This window comes from Podarcis erhardii, assembly GCF_964252035.2.
Source record: "Podarcis erhardii genome assembly, chromosome: 5".
Lineage (NCBI taxonomy): Eukaryota > Metazoa > Chordata > Lepidosauria > Squamata > Lacertidae > Podarcis > Podarcis erhardii.
The window spans coordinates 74,275,522-74,294,326 of NC_138509.1; the positions used below are offsets into that span (position 1 = coordinate 74,275,522).

The 18,805-nt window shown below is 42.9% G+C and overlaps 1 protein-coding gene across 1 annotated transcript in view; it reads right to left on the bottom strand.

The window, feature by feature from the left end:
* Positions 1 to 18,805, bottom strand: part of SLC9A9 (solute carrier family 9 member A9) — a 258,776-nt gene that overhangs the window by 217,591 nt on the left and 22,380 nt on the right. The window contains exons 3-4 of the mRNA XM_081862475.1: positions 17,633 to 17,710; positions 16,322 to 16,398 (exon numbers count right to left, since the gene is read on the bottom strand). Of these exons, the coding sequence (XP_081718601.1) occupies positions 16,322 to 16,398; positions 17,633 to 17,710 (155 nt within the window). The remainder of the gene's footprint in view (positions 1 to 16,321; positions 16,399 to 17,632; positions 17,711 to 18,805) is intronic.

Genomic DNA, 18,805 nt, shown 5'->3' on the forward strand with positions numbered 1-18,805 from the left:
CCCAACAAAATTATCTATCATCTATCTATCTATCTATCTATCTATCTATCTATCTATCTATCTATCTATCATCTATCTCTATCTATCTATCTATCTATCTATCTATCTATCTATCTATCTATCATCTATCTATCTATCATCTATCTATCATCTAGCCTGTTCAATTGTCAATGTAAGAGCAATATGTATTAGATCAAGCAAATAGCTTCAAGTAGGTTATGTGGAGAACCTTACTGCAACATGTACAACCCCAATATCTATCATCTATCTATATCATCTATCTATCATCTATTGAAACTTCTGTCTTTGGGCATCAAGCCAGCTGCATTGCTATTATGGCATCCAGAAAAACAACTATGCTATGTTGAGCTTTTCCAGGTCAGGTAATTGGCAAGTTGGGATTTATGATGTCACACGTCCCTATTATTGCAGGCAATATATTTACAGGCAAATCTTCTCCATCACAAAATATGTCACCTTAGGGTGGGAATAACTGGTCCTGTGACTCTACCCATGGAAAACAGAAATCCCTTGATGGTCAGGCATGGGCCTAGCAACCCAATTCCCTTCCATTTCCCCACCTAGATTAAATAAGTGGTTGTGTGACGGCTCCATCTGAACAGAAGACAAACTAATCTTCTCTACTTGACAAGGATGAAGCTTTTAAAGCCCCTTGCAAAGCAGTTAACTAAATAAAATGTTCTCAGAGGTTTTAGTGATGTGTTTGTTCTTCACAAAAGAGACTCGCAAGCAGTAACTGGAAAATGTGCCCAACCTGCCATTCCATCTACCTTATTGATTTGGTTTACTCCAAACAAAGTTAATGAAAGAACAATCTGATTTCTTCACAAGTGTGGTTATATACAGTAGCCATGCGTCCAAGAATGAACCATAGCTTTGAGCTACATGGATGGAACTCACCCTTTCTTCTGGTGTTCCAGTATAAATATTGGTAGACACCACACACACACGGTCACAACAGAGGGGAAAATAACTCTCACTTGTTCTGCACTCTGTGAAATGAAACCTAAAAGACATCATATCTACAATTATCTGGCTTACTTAAGAGCCCTGATGGAATTGAATATATATATATACACAAAATAAAGCTGTACTCGATAGATGAAAGGATATATGATGTTTGACATTATTGAGAATCGTAGAGCCAGAGACGGAGAACTTTTAAGCGTTAAAATCGAGATGTGGAAAATATGGAAGCAACGAGGAGAGGCAGGATTGAGATTTGGAGATATGCTTCAAGGTCCAGACTATAGGAAGCCCAAAAAAATTAATAATTATAATTTGGATGATAATTTGGTCTTTTAAAATTTTAGTTTCTTATTTTAATTGGCTTATGATTTGATCTGTTAATTGGATGATTTTTAATGGAAAATTAATAAAAATGATTTAACAACAACAACAACAACAAAAAGAGCCCTGATGGAAGATGCTCCATGCCAGACTACCAGTAAACAGAGGTACCTGGCCTGACATAATTGGCATCCATTACAGTAAGGGACATCCACACAAGTTGGGAATCTCTTTTGCACCTCACACTTCTGCACTCACCACTCATGGCAAGAAAGTTTCAAGTCCAGGTAGATATTCTTTCCCACCCTTTGAAGGCCCAGGGAGATTGGAGACATCAGGAGGACTACTCTAGCCAGCCCTCTGAAGGCCTGTGCAACTTTCTGAAGCAGTAGCTCTTCTTTCCACAGGTGAGGACACTCCAGCCAGTTTAATCACAGTGCTCTGTCCAAGGTCCTGACTCTTCCTGCCTTGGCTAACTAAGCCAGATCTTCCTGTACCTGCATTGATCTGACCTTACTGAGTAAGATGGCACATTACCAGACGCAACTCCACTTTACTTGATCTTACTGGGTATGATTCAGCTTCACTTGTCATTATGCCCAACCAGTCTGTTCCAGTCTGCTAAGCCAGTGAGCCCGGAGTCGGATCCAAACAGGACAATTGCAGGCCAACCTTTCTCAAGTAAAATTGAAGGGAAACAGAAGGATGTCAGGCTTGCTTTACAAAAGCAGGCCATAAGCTGGCAACGGAACTGATTATGCCCATATAACATCTCCCAAGTCCAGCATGGAGGAATTAATTTATTAGCATTTAATGATTGCAAAAGGGGCTCCCTGAAAGAACAAAGTTTTAAATACCATTGGCAGCCAAAAATAAATAAATAAATAAATAAATAAATAAATAAATAAATAAATAAATAAATAAATAGGCAGCATCAGAATGTAACCAACCAATACTTAAGAACTGGTCAAGAGCTAAGGAAATCCTTCTTGGCTCCCTTCCTTTCTCTCAGCTACTTTGCCTTCTTAAAGGGACAAGCAGTCAACCCCCAATTTCTAGAACAATCCCTCCCACAGCCATACACACTAAGATTTGAGCCAATAGATGCTCAGAAGGCATCTAACCACTTTCCTGCTTATATCTGGCTTTTCAAACTTAGGAACTTCTGGGATCAGAATTCTATTTCTCAAAAGCAGAATTTTGGGTAATCCTCCTTTCAGCCAGCAATACACCCACTCATCCACCCCCTCACCTTTTTTGCAAAGGCATAGTATTTTTTGCAAAGACATAGTATTTTTACTTTTGAAATACTGCCTGCCTTTGACACGAGTGCCATCTAGTGGTTTTGTCCAAGCAGTGTCATCATTTCCTTTAGCCATGAAAATGTCCATTATAACAATATATATATAGCATTGTGATCATGGCAGTAAAACATAGATCCAAGAGTGTCCAGGGGCCCTGGTGTCAACACTGGATCAGGCACAAGGTCAATCTGGTGTGAGGCAGGAGATGGAAACAGGGTGCCATGGGTAAGAATGGGGTGGGAAACCAAGTGCAAAGAATAAATCACAACTGAAGGACACTAAGAGGCAGGATCAAGAAGCAGGTTGTGTGCCAGGACCGAAGAGCAAGAGCAATAGGAAACAGGAGGGAGGAGCTTACCTGAAGAGGCAGGGGACAGGATTCAGAAGAAAGCAAGACCTAACTGAATCACTTCTAGTTCTTCCTGCTCTGGAGGTTCAAATAATCAGACTCAGTAGGTGGCACTGTAACCTATCCCAAAGATACTCAGCTATCCATGCAGATAGAATAATAGAATTGTAGAACTGCAGAGTTGGAAGGGACCACGAGTGTCATCTCTTCTGCCCAATGTGGGGGTCGAAACCATGACCCCGAGATTAAGAGGTTCATGTTCTGCCAACTGGGCTAACCCAGCCTGCTGCAACTTACACTGCAGTGGGTCACCATACAGGCCAGCTGCACATGGGCCTAAAAGTTCCCCAAAGCATAGGTCTGAATGTCCAATAACTCAGAATTGCTCAGCATTTATAAGAAAACAAGATGAGCTTTGCTGGATCAGGCTAAGGCCTATCCAGCCCAGCATAGTGTCCTCATAGTGACCAACTAGATGCCTATGGGAAGTCTGCAAACATATTGCCTCTGATAGTGGAAGTAGAACATAGCCATTGTGGCTAGTAAGCCACTGATATAGCCTTATCTTCCTTGAATTTGCTTAATTTTCATTTAAAGCCCCATTTTGTGGGAGAGAATTCGGTATGTTAATTATGCACAGTGTGAAGAAGATGTCTGTCCTGAATCTTTCAGCATTCAGCTTCATTAGATGCCCTGAGTTAGTATTATAAGAGATGGAGAGAAAAAATCTCTGTATTCACTTTCTCCACACCTCATTGAATTTAATATGCCTCTATCATGTCCTTCCTTCCTTGCCTTTTGCCTTTCTTCTAACCCAAAAGTCCCAAATATTGTAACCTTTACACACAGAGAAGTTGCTTGCTGTATACTTGTTGACACTCTGCAAGAGATCTCAAAGGTTAGTGAAACAGCACTTAGCCTTGCAGAAGCCATGCTGGCTCCGCTTCAGTAAGACTCATTCTTCTATAGGCTTGGAAATTTGGGGGATTTTCCTCTTTTGAAGTCAAATGTGACACACTCTCTCTCTCTCTCTCTCTGTGTGTGTGTGTGTGTGTGTGTGTGTGTGTTTGTATGTATGTATGTGTGTATTTGTTAACAGTATGCTCACTGATGCTGCTGTGAGAGAAGAGGAACAGTGCAGGAAAATACTAAAGTTGGAGGCATTCTCTTCCTGATTTCACAACTTGGAGACAAACCCAAGAATTGTGAAACTCTAAGACTGTAATGGAAAACATGTTTCCCTTCAGATATTGCTGGACTCCATCTCCTATCAGCCCTGGGAAGCATGGTCAATGGTCAGGGATTATGGGAGTTTTAGTCTGCAGCACCTGGAAGGTGACAGAATTCTCTGCTCCAAGACATCATCATCATTATTCCCCTATTATTCTTCAAGTGCTGCTAATATAATAAAACAAATACAGGACAATAAAATTATGAAGCAGGCAATAAGAACTGGTTGTTTTATTTTGTTGTGTTTTTAGCATTCTTGTTGTATCTGTAAGCTACTTAGATGGAAGAGGTAGGGTATATAGGATGTACAGTGGTACCTTGGGTTAAGAACTTAATTTGTTCTGGAGGTCTGTTCTTAACCTGAAACTGTTCTTAACCTGAGGTACCACTTTAGCTAATGGGGCCTCCTGCTGCCGCCGTGCCGCCAGAGCAGCTGTTCTCATCCTGAAGCAAAGTTCTTAACCCAAGGTATTATTTCTAGGTTAGTGGAGTCTGTAACCTGAAGCATCTGTAACCTGAAGCGTCTGTAACCCGAGGTACCACTGTAGATGTATACAAATGCATTTTAAATAAATAGCTCAAATACAGCAGCAGAATTGCACACTGAAAACTTGCTGAAATAAAAAGTTCTCAAAAAAAGCATAAAACAGGTATGTGGAACTGTGGCCCTCCAGATACGGTTGGACTACAACTCCCATCATCTCTGATTATTGTCCATCGTGGTTCCCCACTCCTAGTCTAAAAGATATTAGTGAAGGAGCAGTGAGTCTCAACCCGGAGGGTTTTCTGCAGCATTAAAAAATAAAATAAAATAAAATAATAAACTAAAATACCTAATGCTTTTCAATGAAGGCACAGCAGACTGAAACTTCAAGCAGATCTCAAAGGAGAGGATTCTAACCTGATAATCTGGCAATAAATCCCACTCTGACAACAAACATGCACTCAACAGGGAATCACAGCCAGCTCATATGCCAGCTCACGTTGCAATTGGGATTTTCAATCTGTATTTTATCCTATTTTGTATTGATTTTGGGTATTGATTTTACTATGCACTGCTTAGTTAAGCCAGTTTAAGGTGGTGGCAAATAAATATATTGGCAGCTGTCCAGATGGTGCTGAACTGTAATTACCATCATCCCTCCCTGGCCACTAGGCACATGCTGGTGGGGCCAGATGGGAGTTATAATCCAGAGGTAAGCCTGTTCCCCCACCAAATACACTCTAATGCATGCATTTGCATGATGCCTGGGCTTTCAAAACCAGTTTACCACATTTTTCATTTTTCAATCTAGGCTACAAAAATACCTTCGGTGCATAGGAGCCAACTCCTAAGAGCTGTGGGGGCCTCGGCGCCCCAATGAAATATTTGAGAGGGCCAGGAGGGGTCCCAAAGATGATGGGCATTGCCATTCAAATGGTGTGCGTGCGCTGCGTCATGTGATCGATTGTGCAGGGTGGGGCTTACCTGGCCTCCCCAATATTTTATCCAAGTTGGCATCCCTGCTTAGGGGTGCACACTGCAAAAAATGTAACGCATGAAGAGACAGATGGCTGACTGTAAGCATGGCTCTAATATTGCCACTTGAAATGCTTGCATAACTCCACCACTGTCAGCACAGTCCATTCTAAGCCCTTGTCTCCTGGTACAAGTCCCTGGGCTGGTTTATTCGCCAAAAAAGACAGAAGTCAAACCAGATGGTGCCTAATGATTTTGTTGGACAGGATTCCAAGGTATCTCTTTCCCCTTTCCCATGCTTCTAAGGACCTCTCTAGTCCTACTCTCTAAACCTATTCTTTATATAAATGATAGGTTTCTCTTTAAGAATCTTAGCCTGCTCTTTTGCACATGGCTTTGGAAGAAGACCAACTGTGTTTTCCGCTGCTCACGTCAACTTTGCTCCCAACAGAGCCAGCTAGATGTAAGTTGAAACACTTTCAAAAATCTACCCAGCAAAATTACATTAGCAGATGCACATGTCTGCACTGAAATAATTATTTTGGCTCTGCGTGGGTGGTGAAAGCCTGGAAAGGATTATTGTAAACCGTTACTTTAAATGACCACTCTTTTTTCCTAGTAAAAAGGATTTACATTATAGTTTTCCTTTGCAGAAGGGCTCAAAAGAAACTGCTAGATGGGGATAGCACCAAGTTTCAGATCCAAATCTCGTCTTTAAAGATAAAAGTCCATCAACCAACTATGCTTTTATACAGTGCCACCCCCTCACTGCTTTGATAATTGCTTTCTAGCTCTTCAGATTCCATGTCTTGGTTTCTGTTTAGCGTTGACAAGTGCCATGACAAGTTTTTGTACTAGTGTTGAAAGCCCTTAACAACCTAGGCCCAGGTTATCTGAAGGACCTGTTTACACTTTAAATCCCAAGTCAATAAATGAAATCATCTGCAGGAGCACTATTAGCAATCCCTCTGTGCCACAGAAGCATGACTCATGCCAATGAGAAGTCACACCTTCAGTGCTGTGGGCCCAGTGCTGTAGAAGTCCCTCCCAAAAGAAGTCAGAAAGGCACAGGTGCTGCTCTGGTTAAAACTGTTTCATTTCAGGTGAGCTTTGTATCATGAATGCTCCTCTGACATTTTAAATCTTAGCATTTCAACTGACATTTTAAATTTAAATGAGAGCTGGTGTGGTGTAGAGGTTAGGATGTCAGGCCAGGACCTGGGAGACCAGGGTTCGAATCCCCCACTCAGCCAGGAAGCTCAATGGGTGACGCTGAGCCAGTCACTCTCAGCCTAACCTACCTTACAGGTTTGTTGTAGGGATTATTAAATGAGGAGGGGGAGAACCATGCAAGGCACCATGAGCTCCGTTGAGAGAAAAGATGGATATAAATGCAATGAATAAATAAGTAAATAAATAAATAAATGTAATGAACAAATAAAAAAATGAAATACATACGTACATGAAATGAAATGGATAAAATCTTCCTGATGTTTTTGTTTAAACTTCTGAGGTTTTAACTTCTTCAGGTTGTGCAAGGAATATAATTCCTGCTGTGTTTGAAGAAGCAGTGGATATGAGGCATCCGTGGTTTACTTTAACACCAATTCTATACCTACTTACTTGAGTGTAAGCACCCTGGAAGTTGGTAGGACTTACTTTTGAGTAGAAATGTATAGGGCTGTGTTGTAAGTTAACATGTTCTCGTGGCATTCCAAGCAGGGCCGGAGGAAGGGGGTGCGGTGGGGGCATGCCACCCTGGGTGTCACCACTGAGGGGGGTGACAAAATGGCGGGTGGCACTCACTGCGAGGCCTGCAGCACGCTCGAGCCACATGTCTCTCCTGGAAGTGACGCAGTGACCTGGGCACCAGCAGGCTCCGCGCTGCCCCAAACGGTTTGCTCGTCGCCTCCCCCTCAGCTATAGGGCGGCTGAGTGGGAGGAGGCAGGCAGATTCCTTGGAGGCCCCGTGGAGCGTCCTGTCCCAGCTCGCCCCACCCCTGGGCGCAGGGCACACACGCTGCCCCGGGCGCCCGATCGGTTTGCTCCACTGCTGATTCCAAGGTCTCTTTCTTTCTTTCTTTCTTTCTTTCTTTTTGTAAATGTACGGTAGCATATGAAACGTATGTATCCAGAAAGGAGTAAGGATTCCCATACCAACACAATATTGAGTCAAGGCTGCTCTGGCTCTGCACTGAACCCCATAGGAAATGCAGAGGTGTGGTGAAGAAACTGCTTGAGCTTAAGATCTAACTTTGTGGATTATTATCATGCATAGTGTCATAAGTGAGCAGGGCACCAGGCAGGTCCCTACCCAGAGGAGTTTATAATCTAAAATATGACAGAGGAAGGCGATGGAAGGGTAAACAGGGAAGCAACCTGTGAAAGCTTCAGCTGCACATGCTTAGACTCAGAAGGAGGTAGACTTATAGGAGGACCTGGCAATAAGGGCTGTTGTGCCCAAGGCTTCATGCAATGGGTAAAGTTTTAAGGCAGATATACCCTGCTATATTGTGATGGCACAATCCAAAAGCATTGTCCCAAAGCAATATAAACCTGCAGCGCACCAAATTACAGTTCAGGTTTTTTTGCAGATTGCCATTTGCTCTGTTTCAGCTGGAAAAAAGTGGCTTTTCATGGGGAATGCTCCAGAGAAAAGAAGATAGAGAGGGAGCTTTTGAACACAGAACTTTAAAATGCAAAACCATGCCTGGAAAGCACAAAAGAAAGGTATGTGTTGATATGCTCTTACAGTGGTACCTCGGGTTAAGTACTTAATTCGTTCCAGAGGTCTGTACTTAACCTGAAACTGTTCTTAACCTGAAGAACCTGTTCTTAACCTGAAGAACCATTTTAGCTAATGGGACCTCCTGCTGCCGCCACACCGCCGGAGCCCGATTTCTGTTCTCAACCTGAAGCAAAGTTCTTAACCTGAGGTACTATTTCTGGGTTAGCGGAGTCTGTAACCTGAAGCATATGTAACATGAAGCGTATGTAACCCGAGGTACCATTGTATTTAGTCAGCATTCAGCATGCAAGTTGAGTTTTTGCTGGATCAGGCTTATTATTATTATTATTATTATTATTATTATTATTATTATTACCATCATCATTATTGGCGAAGATCACAGTGCAGAAGAAGTTCCAAACATACAAAAGAAGCATACAAAGAATCTCAGTGAGCAGTTCAAGCCCCCCCCCCCCGCCAATCCTTTCATACACAGCAATGGAGGGTTGTTTCCCAAGCTGTACCGCATGCAAAATGCTTGTGGATACAGGCCTTGAGAAATGCTTACTGCTGAAGCCCAATATCCTTGGATTTTGCAATTTTATGAGCTTGGGCCAAAATGAGATTGGAAGACAACTAACCAACCCCACAAGTCCATGTACGCTACATGCGTGCAGCTGTCTAGCAGTTATAAAACAACTGATCTACTTTGGAAAGTCAAATGCTGACTGTCTAGCTGTGCATACTAAGCAGTGCAAGCACGAAAGCGTGCTGAAATCATTGAGCATGGGCTGAATCTTAAATGAAGAATGAAAGCAGGAAACCTGCTGGAATGAGGTGTAAACTTGTTTCTCCCTGCTCTCCCCCCCAACTCCCAAAAAAGCATAAATATAAAAAGTATGCTGAAGAATGAACAAACCTTCTGGGAATCCACACTGGAAAATTCCTTCCGAGAAAATCTCATTAAGCTGGCAGCAAACTTTGAGAGCTAGGTTAGAAGCAATGTTCCTTTATTGACTCTGACAGAGCCATAACTATGTCAGTGCCTTGTCTCTTTGATAGCAGAACATCACAGCATATTTGCGCTGCTATGGAGGCCCAAGTACCCATATCTGTGTTTGCCTCTCTCTCTTTTGTTAATGTAAAGAAGCCCAATTGGAATGACAACTGAAATTTGCAACAGAATGTTACAGGGTGCAATATGCCTGCACAGCTGAGCTCTCCTCTAGCACACTCCAATCTAAATCTTATAGCACTGCCCCTACACCTAACAGCTACTGTATATACTCAAGTATATTTTTTCAGCACATTTTTTATGCTGAAAAAGCCCCCCTCGGCTTATACTCAAGTGAGGTGGTGGGATGAGCGGCCTGAAAGGAGCTCTTTGTCGCCGCTGGTCCTGCCGCTGCTGCCCACCTCTCGCATGGACAAGCACAGGAGCCACGGTTGGGAGAGGTGCTGCGCTGTGCTGCGCCTCTCCCAATTGTGGCTCCTATGCCTGCTCTTGTGAGCAGCAGAGGCGGCAGCAAAGGGACAAGCGGCCCGAAAGGAGCCCTTTTGGGCTTCTTCCTTCTCCTCTGCCTTCGCCACTGTCAGTGGCAGCAGTGGAGGCTCGAGCAACTCCAAATCAGCCTTTTCAGGCTGCTTGTTCTTCCTCTGCCACTGCTGCCACCACCAGGTTTGTGGTGTGGTGAACCGGCTTATACTCGAGTCAATGTTTTCCCAGTTTTTTGTGCTAAAATTAGGTGCCTCGACTTTTATTCGGGTCGGCTTATACTCGAGTATATAGGGTAATTCTTTTGTAAAGTGCCATGTATATAACCTGCACTACAGAAACCAGAAACCAAGTATGACGAGGAATGGTATGTTTAGACAGGAGAACATGCATGTGGCCTTCAAATATCTGAGGAGCAGTCATGCAGAAGACGGAGTCATAGGGTGCATTCTGACATGGGGTTTCTTGCATTCATTTTCCTGGTTATAATGCATTACGTGCATTACCCGTTCCATTATGGAACTGTGGCTTTTGTATAGAAATACTGTCATGTCATGAGCAGACCTCAACAGACATATTGCCACTCTTTATGTGCATGCACACTTCATGATTCATGCATGAAAACAGTTGGACTGAACGTATGCCTGAATACCAGCCTCTTTTCTCTGCTGGATAACCCTTCCTTGGCTGGTTCTCTCACTTGCAGTTCCCATTATTGTTGGGCCTCATGCTGCTATTAAGCTTTTTCCTAAATGGAACAGCAGCACCTGGGGTGTGGAGGGAAGCCTGGTTGCTAGAGAGTAAAGGCTACTAGACATATAAAGAGTCATCTTAGTTTTGTTTCTAAGAAGTAATCCCCCTCAATTCCTTTCCTTACCGAGATATAAACCCAGTAATATTATTGGTTTCTGGAGTTATATCTTCTCATTTATTTATTTTTTTAAAAATATTGTGTGATCCTTAAAATCAGTTGCTCAAATTTCTATAGCGAACATTCATCCAAAGTCAAGAAGTGTTCAGAATAAGGCAAAATTCCTCAGTATTCAGCACATGCTTGCAAAACTGAATGACACCTAATTTTTAGTCAATTTGATGTTACAGTAGAACACTTCACAAAGCACTCTGCTTCAGCTTTGTGGCATTTTTACCAATGTCAAGTAAACTGCTAGACTAGAGAATGTGAATATATGAATTCAAACCATATTTCAGTTGGAGTGCACAACCGTGTTCCTGCATTTGCTGCATGGGGGAAATTAAGCAAAACCAAAAATTTAAAAAACCTAAATCCACATCGATATTCATAATGTCTTTCTATGCCTTGTTAGTCTTGGGCAGAAATTTGGAGAAGGGAGAACTGAGTTGAGGTGGGTGGTATGGATGGATAGACAAAGATCCTATTGTGGCGTTTGCCCTCCTAGGTGTGTGACATCATACTGGGTTCATAAGGAAAGGGTTAACTAATTGTAAAATGACTAACCTATAGGAACCCAAGGGGAAGAGTTAGAGTTAGAGTTGTTAAGAAGTCAGTCTGGAGTTAGAAGAGAGAGAGAGGATAAATTTGTGGGTTGGGCTAGTCTGATGTCAGAGAGTGAGAGAATCTTTTAAGAGGAGTCAAACAGTTGAGATAATCAGTCAGAAGGTATTAGGAAGGTATAGGCCGGTAAAGAAACTAAGGTTAAGAAACTGACAAGAAAATTATCTGAGAAACCATAAACTTGTTAATGCTTATAAAATAAACTTGTTTATTTGATTTAATTTTAACAACTGTCTGGACTCAGTGTGTACCTGAGAGTAACGGGTTGGTGGCAGCGGGGAAGCGAGCACAGTGGTGGCACAGGGTTCAATAGACTGTCAAACGTCCAGGAACCCTGTGTGATCGCCACACTATTCTCAGAATTTGCTATGATAGCTGGTAATTATTTCCGTCTCTCATAACACTTGTTGGAACTTAAACTGATTTTGAATAAAGCAGTGGCCACAAGCTTTTGGGGTCCGGTGGCACATTTGGAATTTTGAGAAAATGTTGAGGGCACCAGTCACAAAATGGCTGCCACCTCCAAAAGAACAGAAAAAGCAGAGAGACAGGAACATAAAATGGTTCAAAAGTGGAAAGATTTAGTTATTGTTTTTGTTAACAAAGCTTAAAAAACTTTTCTCTTTCCCATACACTGTTAATTGTTGGTTGCTATGTTGTCAGCTCCCTCCTGTGTATTAGAAGAGAGCTGGGATGGGGGAGGAAAGAGTAGCAAAAACAGCAGTAGTGCTACTCAAGACTTTGATACTAATGCTACCTCAACCTCGGGGGCAACAGGCAAAGCCTAGACTTTAAACCTAAATTTCAGGTATACAGCTGAGTCGCTCCTGAAAACAGCAACAATTTGGAGACACTTCCTACCCTGTTAGGACTGGAATGATAATACAAACAGAAAAACTTTTAAGCTACGTTTCCCCCCCTAAATTTCCTTTGTGAAAGAATTCCAACGAGCTTCAAACTTGAAAATGCAACATGATTGGACACTGCTTTAACAATGGCAATGTGACATTTGAAAGCAATCCACTACATATCTATTCAGAAGTAAGCCTCGTTGGGTTCAACAGGACTTTGAACCAAAGTCAAAAAGCCAAACTAGGCATTGCTTTAATTATGCAGTGAGGAATAGGTTTTTGTTTCTTTAATGGGAACTCTCAGCTTGCATTGGGACTGGGGTGAATGACTGTCCATTTCAGTTTCTAATTTTTCAAATCTTAAATTCAGCTCCCCACATCAAATTGTTATTATTTCTAATTCCCATAAAAACCCACCAGCGTTTAAATGCATTCCCCCCCTAATATACACCTTTTTGCAAAGCTACTTTCCCTAATACAATAAAGCTTTGTGTATTAGCTTCACTAATATATGTATATTTATGCAGACTTTACCCTGCTCTGTGCATTTTTCTACATGTTACTTGGCTGAAGAACTGCATTGCAAAATTCAGAGAAGTGCAAATTTCAAAGGCTGTGTTTCAGTTCATATATGTTACTTTTCCATCCCTAACTGGGACCACAGCAGTCTAGGAGGTGAGGTTTAAGCTTTCCCTACCTAGCTGTGATCCCTATGAAGATAACCTCTCACTTCATAATATACCTTGGTGGGGGGTAAGCTCCCAGTGATACCCATAGGAACTTTCCCCTCTAAGCCTAATTGTGGTGATGATAATGCCCATTTCAAATCACCCATGCCTCTAATTAAAGGAAGGAAAACCCCTGGCTTCCCGACAATGCATTTAGTGCAATAATAATGTGCAGTTTGACCCTTATTTCCCAGTAAATGTGGACAGAATTGCAACCTTAGATGTGAAAGTTCAGCCATACCATACAATGATGTGAAAAGGGTACATATATTTTGATTCTGCAAATACACCTTTGCTTAAGGAATGATATAATAGGGAGAGATGACTGAAGCTTAAAATTTAATTGGTTGTGTAATTTCAAAGTGCTCTTTGGAAGTTTAGAACTCTGATTCCTTGTAAATTTGGGAACTCTTATAAAATCTAAAGTGCTGCCATAAATCCTGCGCCATAGGGAGAGGCTTCAGTGCCCCATTAAAGAGTTTTATGGTTCAAGAGCTCTCATAACCTACTGTGGCCTTCCTCAAAGTGCAATATGAAAAAAAGGACAATGACCACAAACAGTTCCAAGGAGATAGTACTGAGTTCATAACTCTAATATGAAGTTTTACAGGATGTTGCTCCAGTCTCATCATATTTGAAATGCTGTCAAATCATGTGGGGGCAGGGTTTCAAAATGTACTGGAGGACAAATTCTGAAGCTTGTTTTTGAACCTTGATTCATTGTCCAGTACCAGAGTTGAGGAGAGACATCACCTTGCCAACAAAGGTCCGTATAGTAAAATCTATGGTTTTCCCAGTAGTGATGTATGGAGTGAGAGCTGGACCATAAAGAAGGCTGATCACCGAAGAATTGATGCTTTTGAATTATGGTCTGGAGGAGACTCTTGAGAGTCCCATGGACTGCAAGAAGATCAAACCTATCCATTCTTAAGGAAATCAGCCCTGAGTGCACACTGGAAGGACAGATCATGAAGTTGAGGCTGCAATACATTGGCCACCTCATGAGAAGAGAAGACTCCCTGGAAAAGACCCTGATGTTGGGAAAGATGGAGGGCACAAGGAGAAGGGGACGGCAGAGGATGAGATGGCTGGATGGTGTTCTCGAAGCTACCAGCATGAGTTTGACCAAACTGCGGGAGGCAGTGGAGGGCAGAAGTATCTGGTGTGCTCTGGTCCATGGGGTCACGAAGAGTCGGACACGACTAAACAACAACAACACCAAAGTTGAGGAAGGCCTTCGTGGAGGTTCAAGTGGTAAATTATCAAGCTGATGATAAACTATGATTAGTGATGTTGTTGAAACCTTCACCTCTTCAGAAATACAAACCTTGGGATTCACAACTGACACTAGCTACCAATTAGCTACCAGGCTAAGTTCAAGGTGCTGGTTTGGGTGTATAAAACCTCACATAGCTTCGTACCAAGATACCCAAAAGATCACCTCAGCCCTTGTATATCCAACTGATCATTCCACTCTCTCCTCTCTCTGGTTTACAGCAGATACCAACTTGTTAGGAGGTCCATTCCATGCTATGTGTGAATCAGGCCTTAATGTTTCAGCACTTAACCTTTGGATATGGAATTTTGGACTAGAAAGTAAAATCTAGGCTTTCCTTATGTTCTCAGAATGTATATATTTGAGGGAGCCACAGTTTATGCAGAGTTCTAACCACCCATGAAGCAGTGTGCTTGTGAGTGAAATGTGCATGCTTAAAAGGGAAACTAAAGAACTGATCAAAGGGAACACTGAACTTTGAAATGAAAACTATATTCATGTAGTTTTCCTCTACAATTTCCGCCCTCCCTTCCCAACAGGTGGGTGGGGTTTGCGATACCGAGCGGGCTTGCCTGGTCCGGTGCCTCCCACCTGGGTTAGGCTGGCTATCATCCAGCCCCTAGCCTGGGAGGAAATGGAAGGCCAGCAGGGGGCAGGGCCAGGGCAAAGAGGCCAACCCCTTCAGCCAAAACTCACTTTGTTTTCTTCTCTTCCATGTTCAGGACTTGTTCCAGTGAGCAGCCAGGTTGAGGTAAGTCTCTTGTGTTTGTGGGGTTACAGGCTGCTTGTCAGCCTTTTTATTGTTTTTCAGCGTTGTCGTTGCTAGGGGGGTGTAAGACCCCTCCGCTGCCACCGCTCGCTATGGGGCGCCTTGCCGGGCCAGAGAGGGCAGCGGGCACCCTAGTTGTAGGCCCCATGGCGGCCTTTTGTTTCGTCGGTGTTGCTGGGGAGGGGGCGCAAGGTCCTTCCGTGGCCAGTGCTCATCATGGGGCACCTCACCGGGCCTGAGAGGGCGGTGGGTGCCCCAGTTGTAGGCCGCATGGCAGCCTTTTAAGTATGGCGGCGGCCCTGGGGAGGGCGCACAAGGCCCCTCTGCTGCCGCCGCTCACTGCAGGACTCTTTGCCGGGTCCGAGAAGGCAGTGTGTGCCCCGGCGGTAGGCCACATGGCAGCCTTCTTTGTCTAGCAGCGGAACACTGAACTTTGAAATGAAAACTATAGATATTCATGTAGTTTTCCACTACAATTAGTTTTGCACTTAGAATTGATACCGCAGTACAGAATTCCTCAGTACAGTGGTGCCCCGCAAGACGAACGCCTCGCAAGACGGAAAACCCGCTAGACGAAAGGGTTTTCCGTTTTGGAGGCGCTTCGCAAAACGAATTTCCCTATGGGCTTCCTTCGCAAGACGAAAGCCCATAGGGAAATCTCCGGGACAGCGGGGAAGTGCAGCGCATCTTCCCCACTGTCCTTGGACCTCCTCTGAAGGCTGGCGGTGAGGCGGAGAGACCTCCTCCCGCTGCCAGCCTTCGGAAGGCTGCTCCGAAGGCTGGCGATGGGGCGGAGAGCCCTCCTCCCGCCGCCAGCCTTGGGATGGCTGTCCTGAAGACTTGCGGTGGGAGGAGGGTTTTCCTTCCCACTGCCAACTTTCAGAATGCTGTTCTGAATGTTGGTGTGGGGAGGAAAAACCCTCCTCCCACCGCAAGCCCCGGGAACAGAGGAGAAGCGCTGCGCGCCTTCTCCTCTGTTCCCGTACCTGTCCTGAAGGCTTGCGGTGGGGAGAAAAGCCCTTCTCCGCACCGCCAGCCTGGCAAGCGGTCTCCATAGGAACGCATTAATTGATTTTCAATGCATTCCTATGGGAAACCGTGCTTCGCAAGACGAAAAACTCGCAAGAAGAAAAAACTTGCGGAACGAATTAATTTCGTCTTGCGACGCACCACTGTATTCAGCACATGTTTGCATAGGAATTTGACATCAGCAACACAGGTGTCTTGTCAGAAAGCAAACATCAATTCCAAGACTTATTTTTAAAAGGTGAGATATAGCTCACTTACCCTATAACAATGCAAGAGATGGCAGTCCCCACAAAGGCATATGCTAGGATGGATCCTAAGTTGCGGAAAAAATGTCTCTGTGTGTGAAAAAAAGGATTAAAAAGTAAAATTCCTGTTGTTTAACTAAGAAATATATACTGCTTGTCCAACAGATCCAAAAATCTAACACCAAAAATTCTATTCTCAAGCTTCCTTTTATATTTTAGCTCTAAATCATTTGTACATGTTAACAGCATGAATTCTTTCATTTGTAAAGCTTCAGGCAAGTGTGATCAGAATCCTTTTCTTCTACAATTACGCTAAGTCCTGGCCAGTGAACTAGTTCCACAACATTTTAAAAGTGTGTTGGCATTTGAGTTGCATTACAATTTATCATGTTCCAGTAAATATATTAAATTTCACTCCTTTTTTGTACAGTACAGCCGTAACTTGGAAGTCAAATGGAATCCATTCCAGAAGTATGTTCAACTTCCAAAACGTTTGACTTCCAAGGCACAACTTTCGATTGGCTACAGGAGTATCCTGCAGCTAATCGGAAGCTGTGGAAGCCACACCGGACATTCGGCTTCCAGAAATCATTTGAAGACTGGAACAATCACTCCCGGTTTTCGATCGTTCGGGAGCTGAAACATTCACGTTTTCAAGTGTTCAGCTTCCGAGGTTCCACTGCAATGTGTTATTTGCAATTTAAGCTTGTCTGTAAACTAGTAAAAGAGCCTTGATTATGTCCTAAAACCTACCATCTAGGCATGCTGGAATACAAAGCCTGAGTGGTCTTATTGGGAAAGACAATGCCCTGAAAAGTTGCCATGTTGTGGTTTTAAAAATATCTAGTCAGTTGGCTTAGCCAGAATTGGGTCAGAAGGCAGAGTCAGGGCCTAATGAATATTTGATGGTTCAAGGGTGGAGCTCGGCTGCTTTCCTACATCACAGGTCTGGAAATGGAGCTTTAAGGGGCTAAAAGAAGGTTCACACAAAAAGTTGACATCCCAAACTCAAGATACCTACTTTATTTTACACAAGGAATAATAATAATAATAATAATAATAATAATATTCTGAACAGGCAGTCAAAATACAGGGATTATACATTATTAAATTTAATTGGATCAAATTATAGGAATCAAAACATAGGAATCAAAATGAAGGCTTGAAATTGGGGACATTTTCCTCACCCCTTTCTTTTATTTCTCTGTGGTCTAGTGTCAATCTGAAGCACTTCCTAATTTTCACAAATCTTATGGGTTGGTCATTTAGATCAACAACAGCATCAGATGTCCTACTGAAGTTCAAATAAATAAATACCACTTACTTTCTTTAAACTGTAGCCTGCGTGGAATATAATGGGAGGTAATAAAACATTGAAGAAGATTGAAGGATCAAAGGTCATCTGCCAGAAAGGACAAAAGGACAAAACATCTCTTACGGATTATGTCTTTTAAGAAAAGCAAAGAATATCACACCACTTTAAAGACCAATTCATCTGTTGTTGCATAAAGTTGTGTGGAGAGGATATAGAAGGGCACTATTGGCCGATTATAAAAGACATCCCATTGGGAGATAAGCAGGTGAATGAACCTTTGTTTTATGCGGTCAAATTACACTCATCAAAAATTGGGACAAACATTCAAATAATAAATATTGGCCTCCAACTAAAACATACTCAAGAGTTGATCCACTGATGCCAGGGGACTTGAGTTAGTCATAAATAACATATTGATTTCAATGATGAGCTGAATATAACCCAAGGGCTATAATGAAGAAATAACTGGGTAAAACCCAGAAGGATAAAATAGCAGCAGTGGGAATGCTATGACCAATCATGCTTTGAATCAACTACCAGATGAATGTAAAGTGGTAGTGGTAATAATAATAAACAATAATAATATTATTTTTTTATTTATACCCTGCCCATCTGGCTGGGTTTCCCCAGCCACTCTGGGTGGCTTCCAACAAAATATTAAAATACAATAGTCTATTAAACATTAAAAGCTTCCCTAAACAGGGCTGCCTTCAGATGTCTTCTAAAAGTCTGGTAGTTGTTTTTCTCTTTGACATCTGGTGGGAGGGCATTCCACAGGACGGGTGCCACTACTGAGAAGGCCCTCTGCCTGGTTCCCTGCAACTTGGCTTCTCACAGCGAGGGAACCGCCAGAAGGCCTTTGGCACTGGACCTCAGTAGCAATAGGGAGAGCAAACCTGCCTTCTTCTCAAACCTGATCTAGAGATCTATCCTGATACAAACATCTCTCTTCAGATTATATTCGGTGGCAAATCCTGCTGCCCCACTCATGTGCAGTGGACTTTAGCGTTACAGAATCCGTTTGCATGCAACCTTTAAATGTAATTGTGCGAGAGGTTCAGTTTGGCATGCAATGGCCAACAGCTTGCTGCCAAGTGTTACCTGTGTCAGAACCTCAGAATACTGTTGGTCAATAGTGGGCTTGCTGTGGGCCTCTCAGAATAGCAGCAGAAAAAAAGGAAC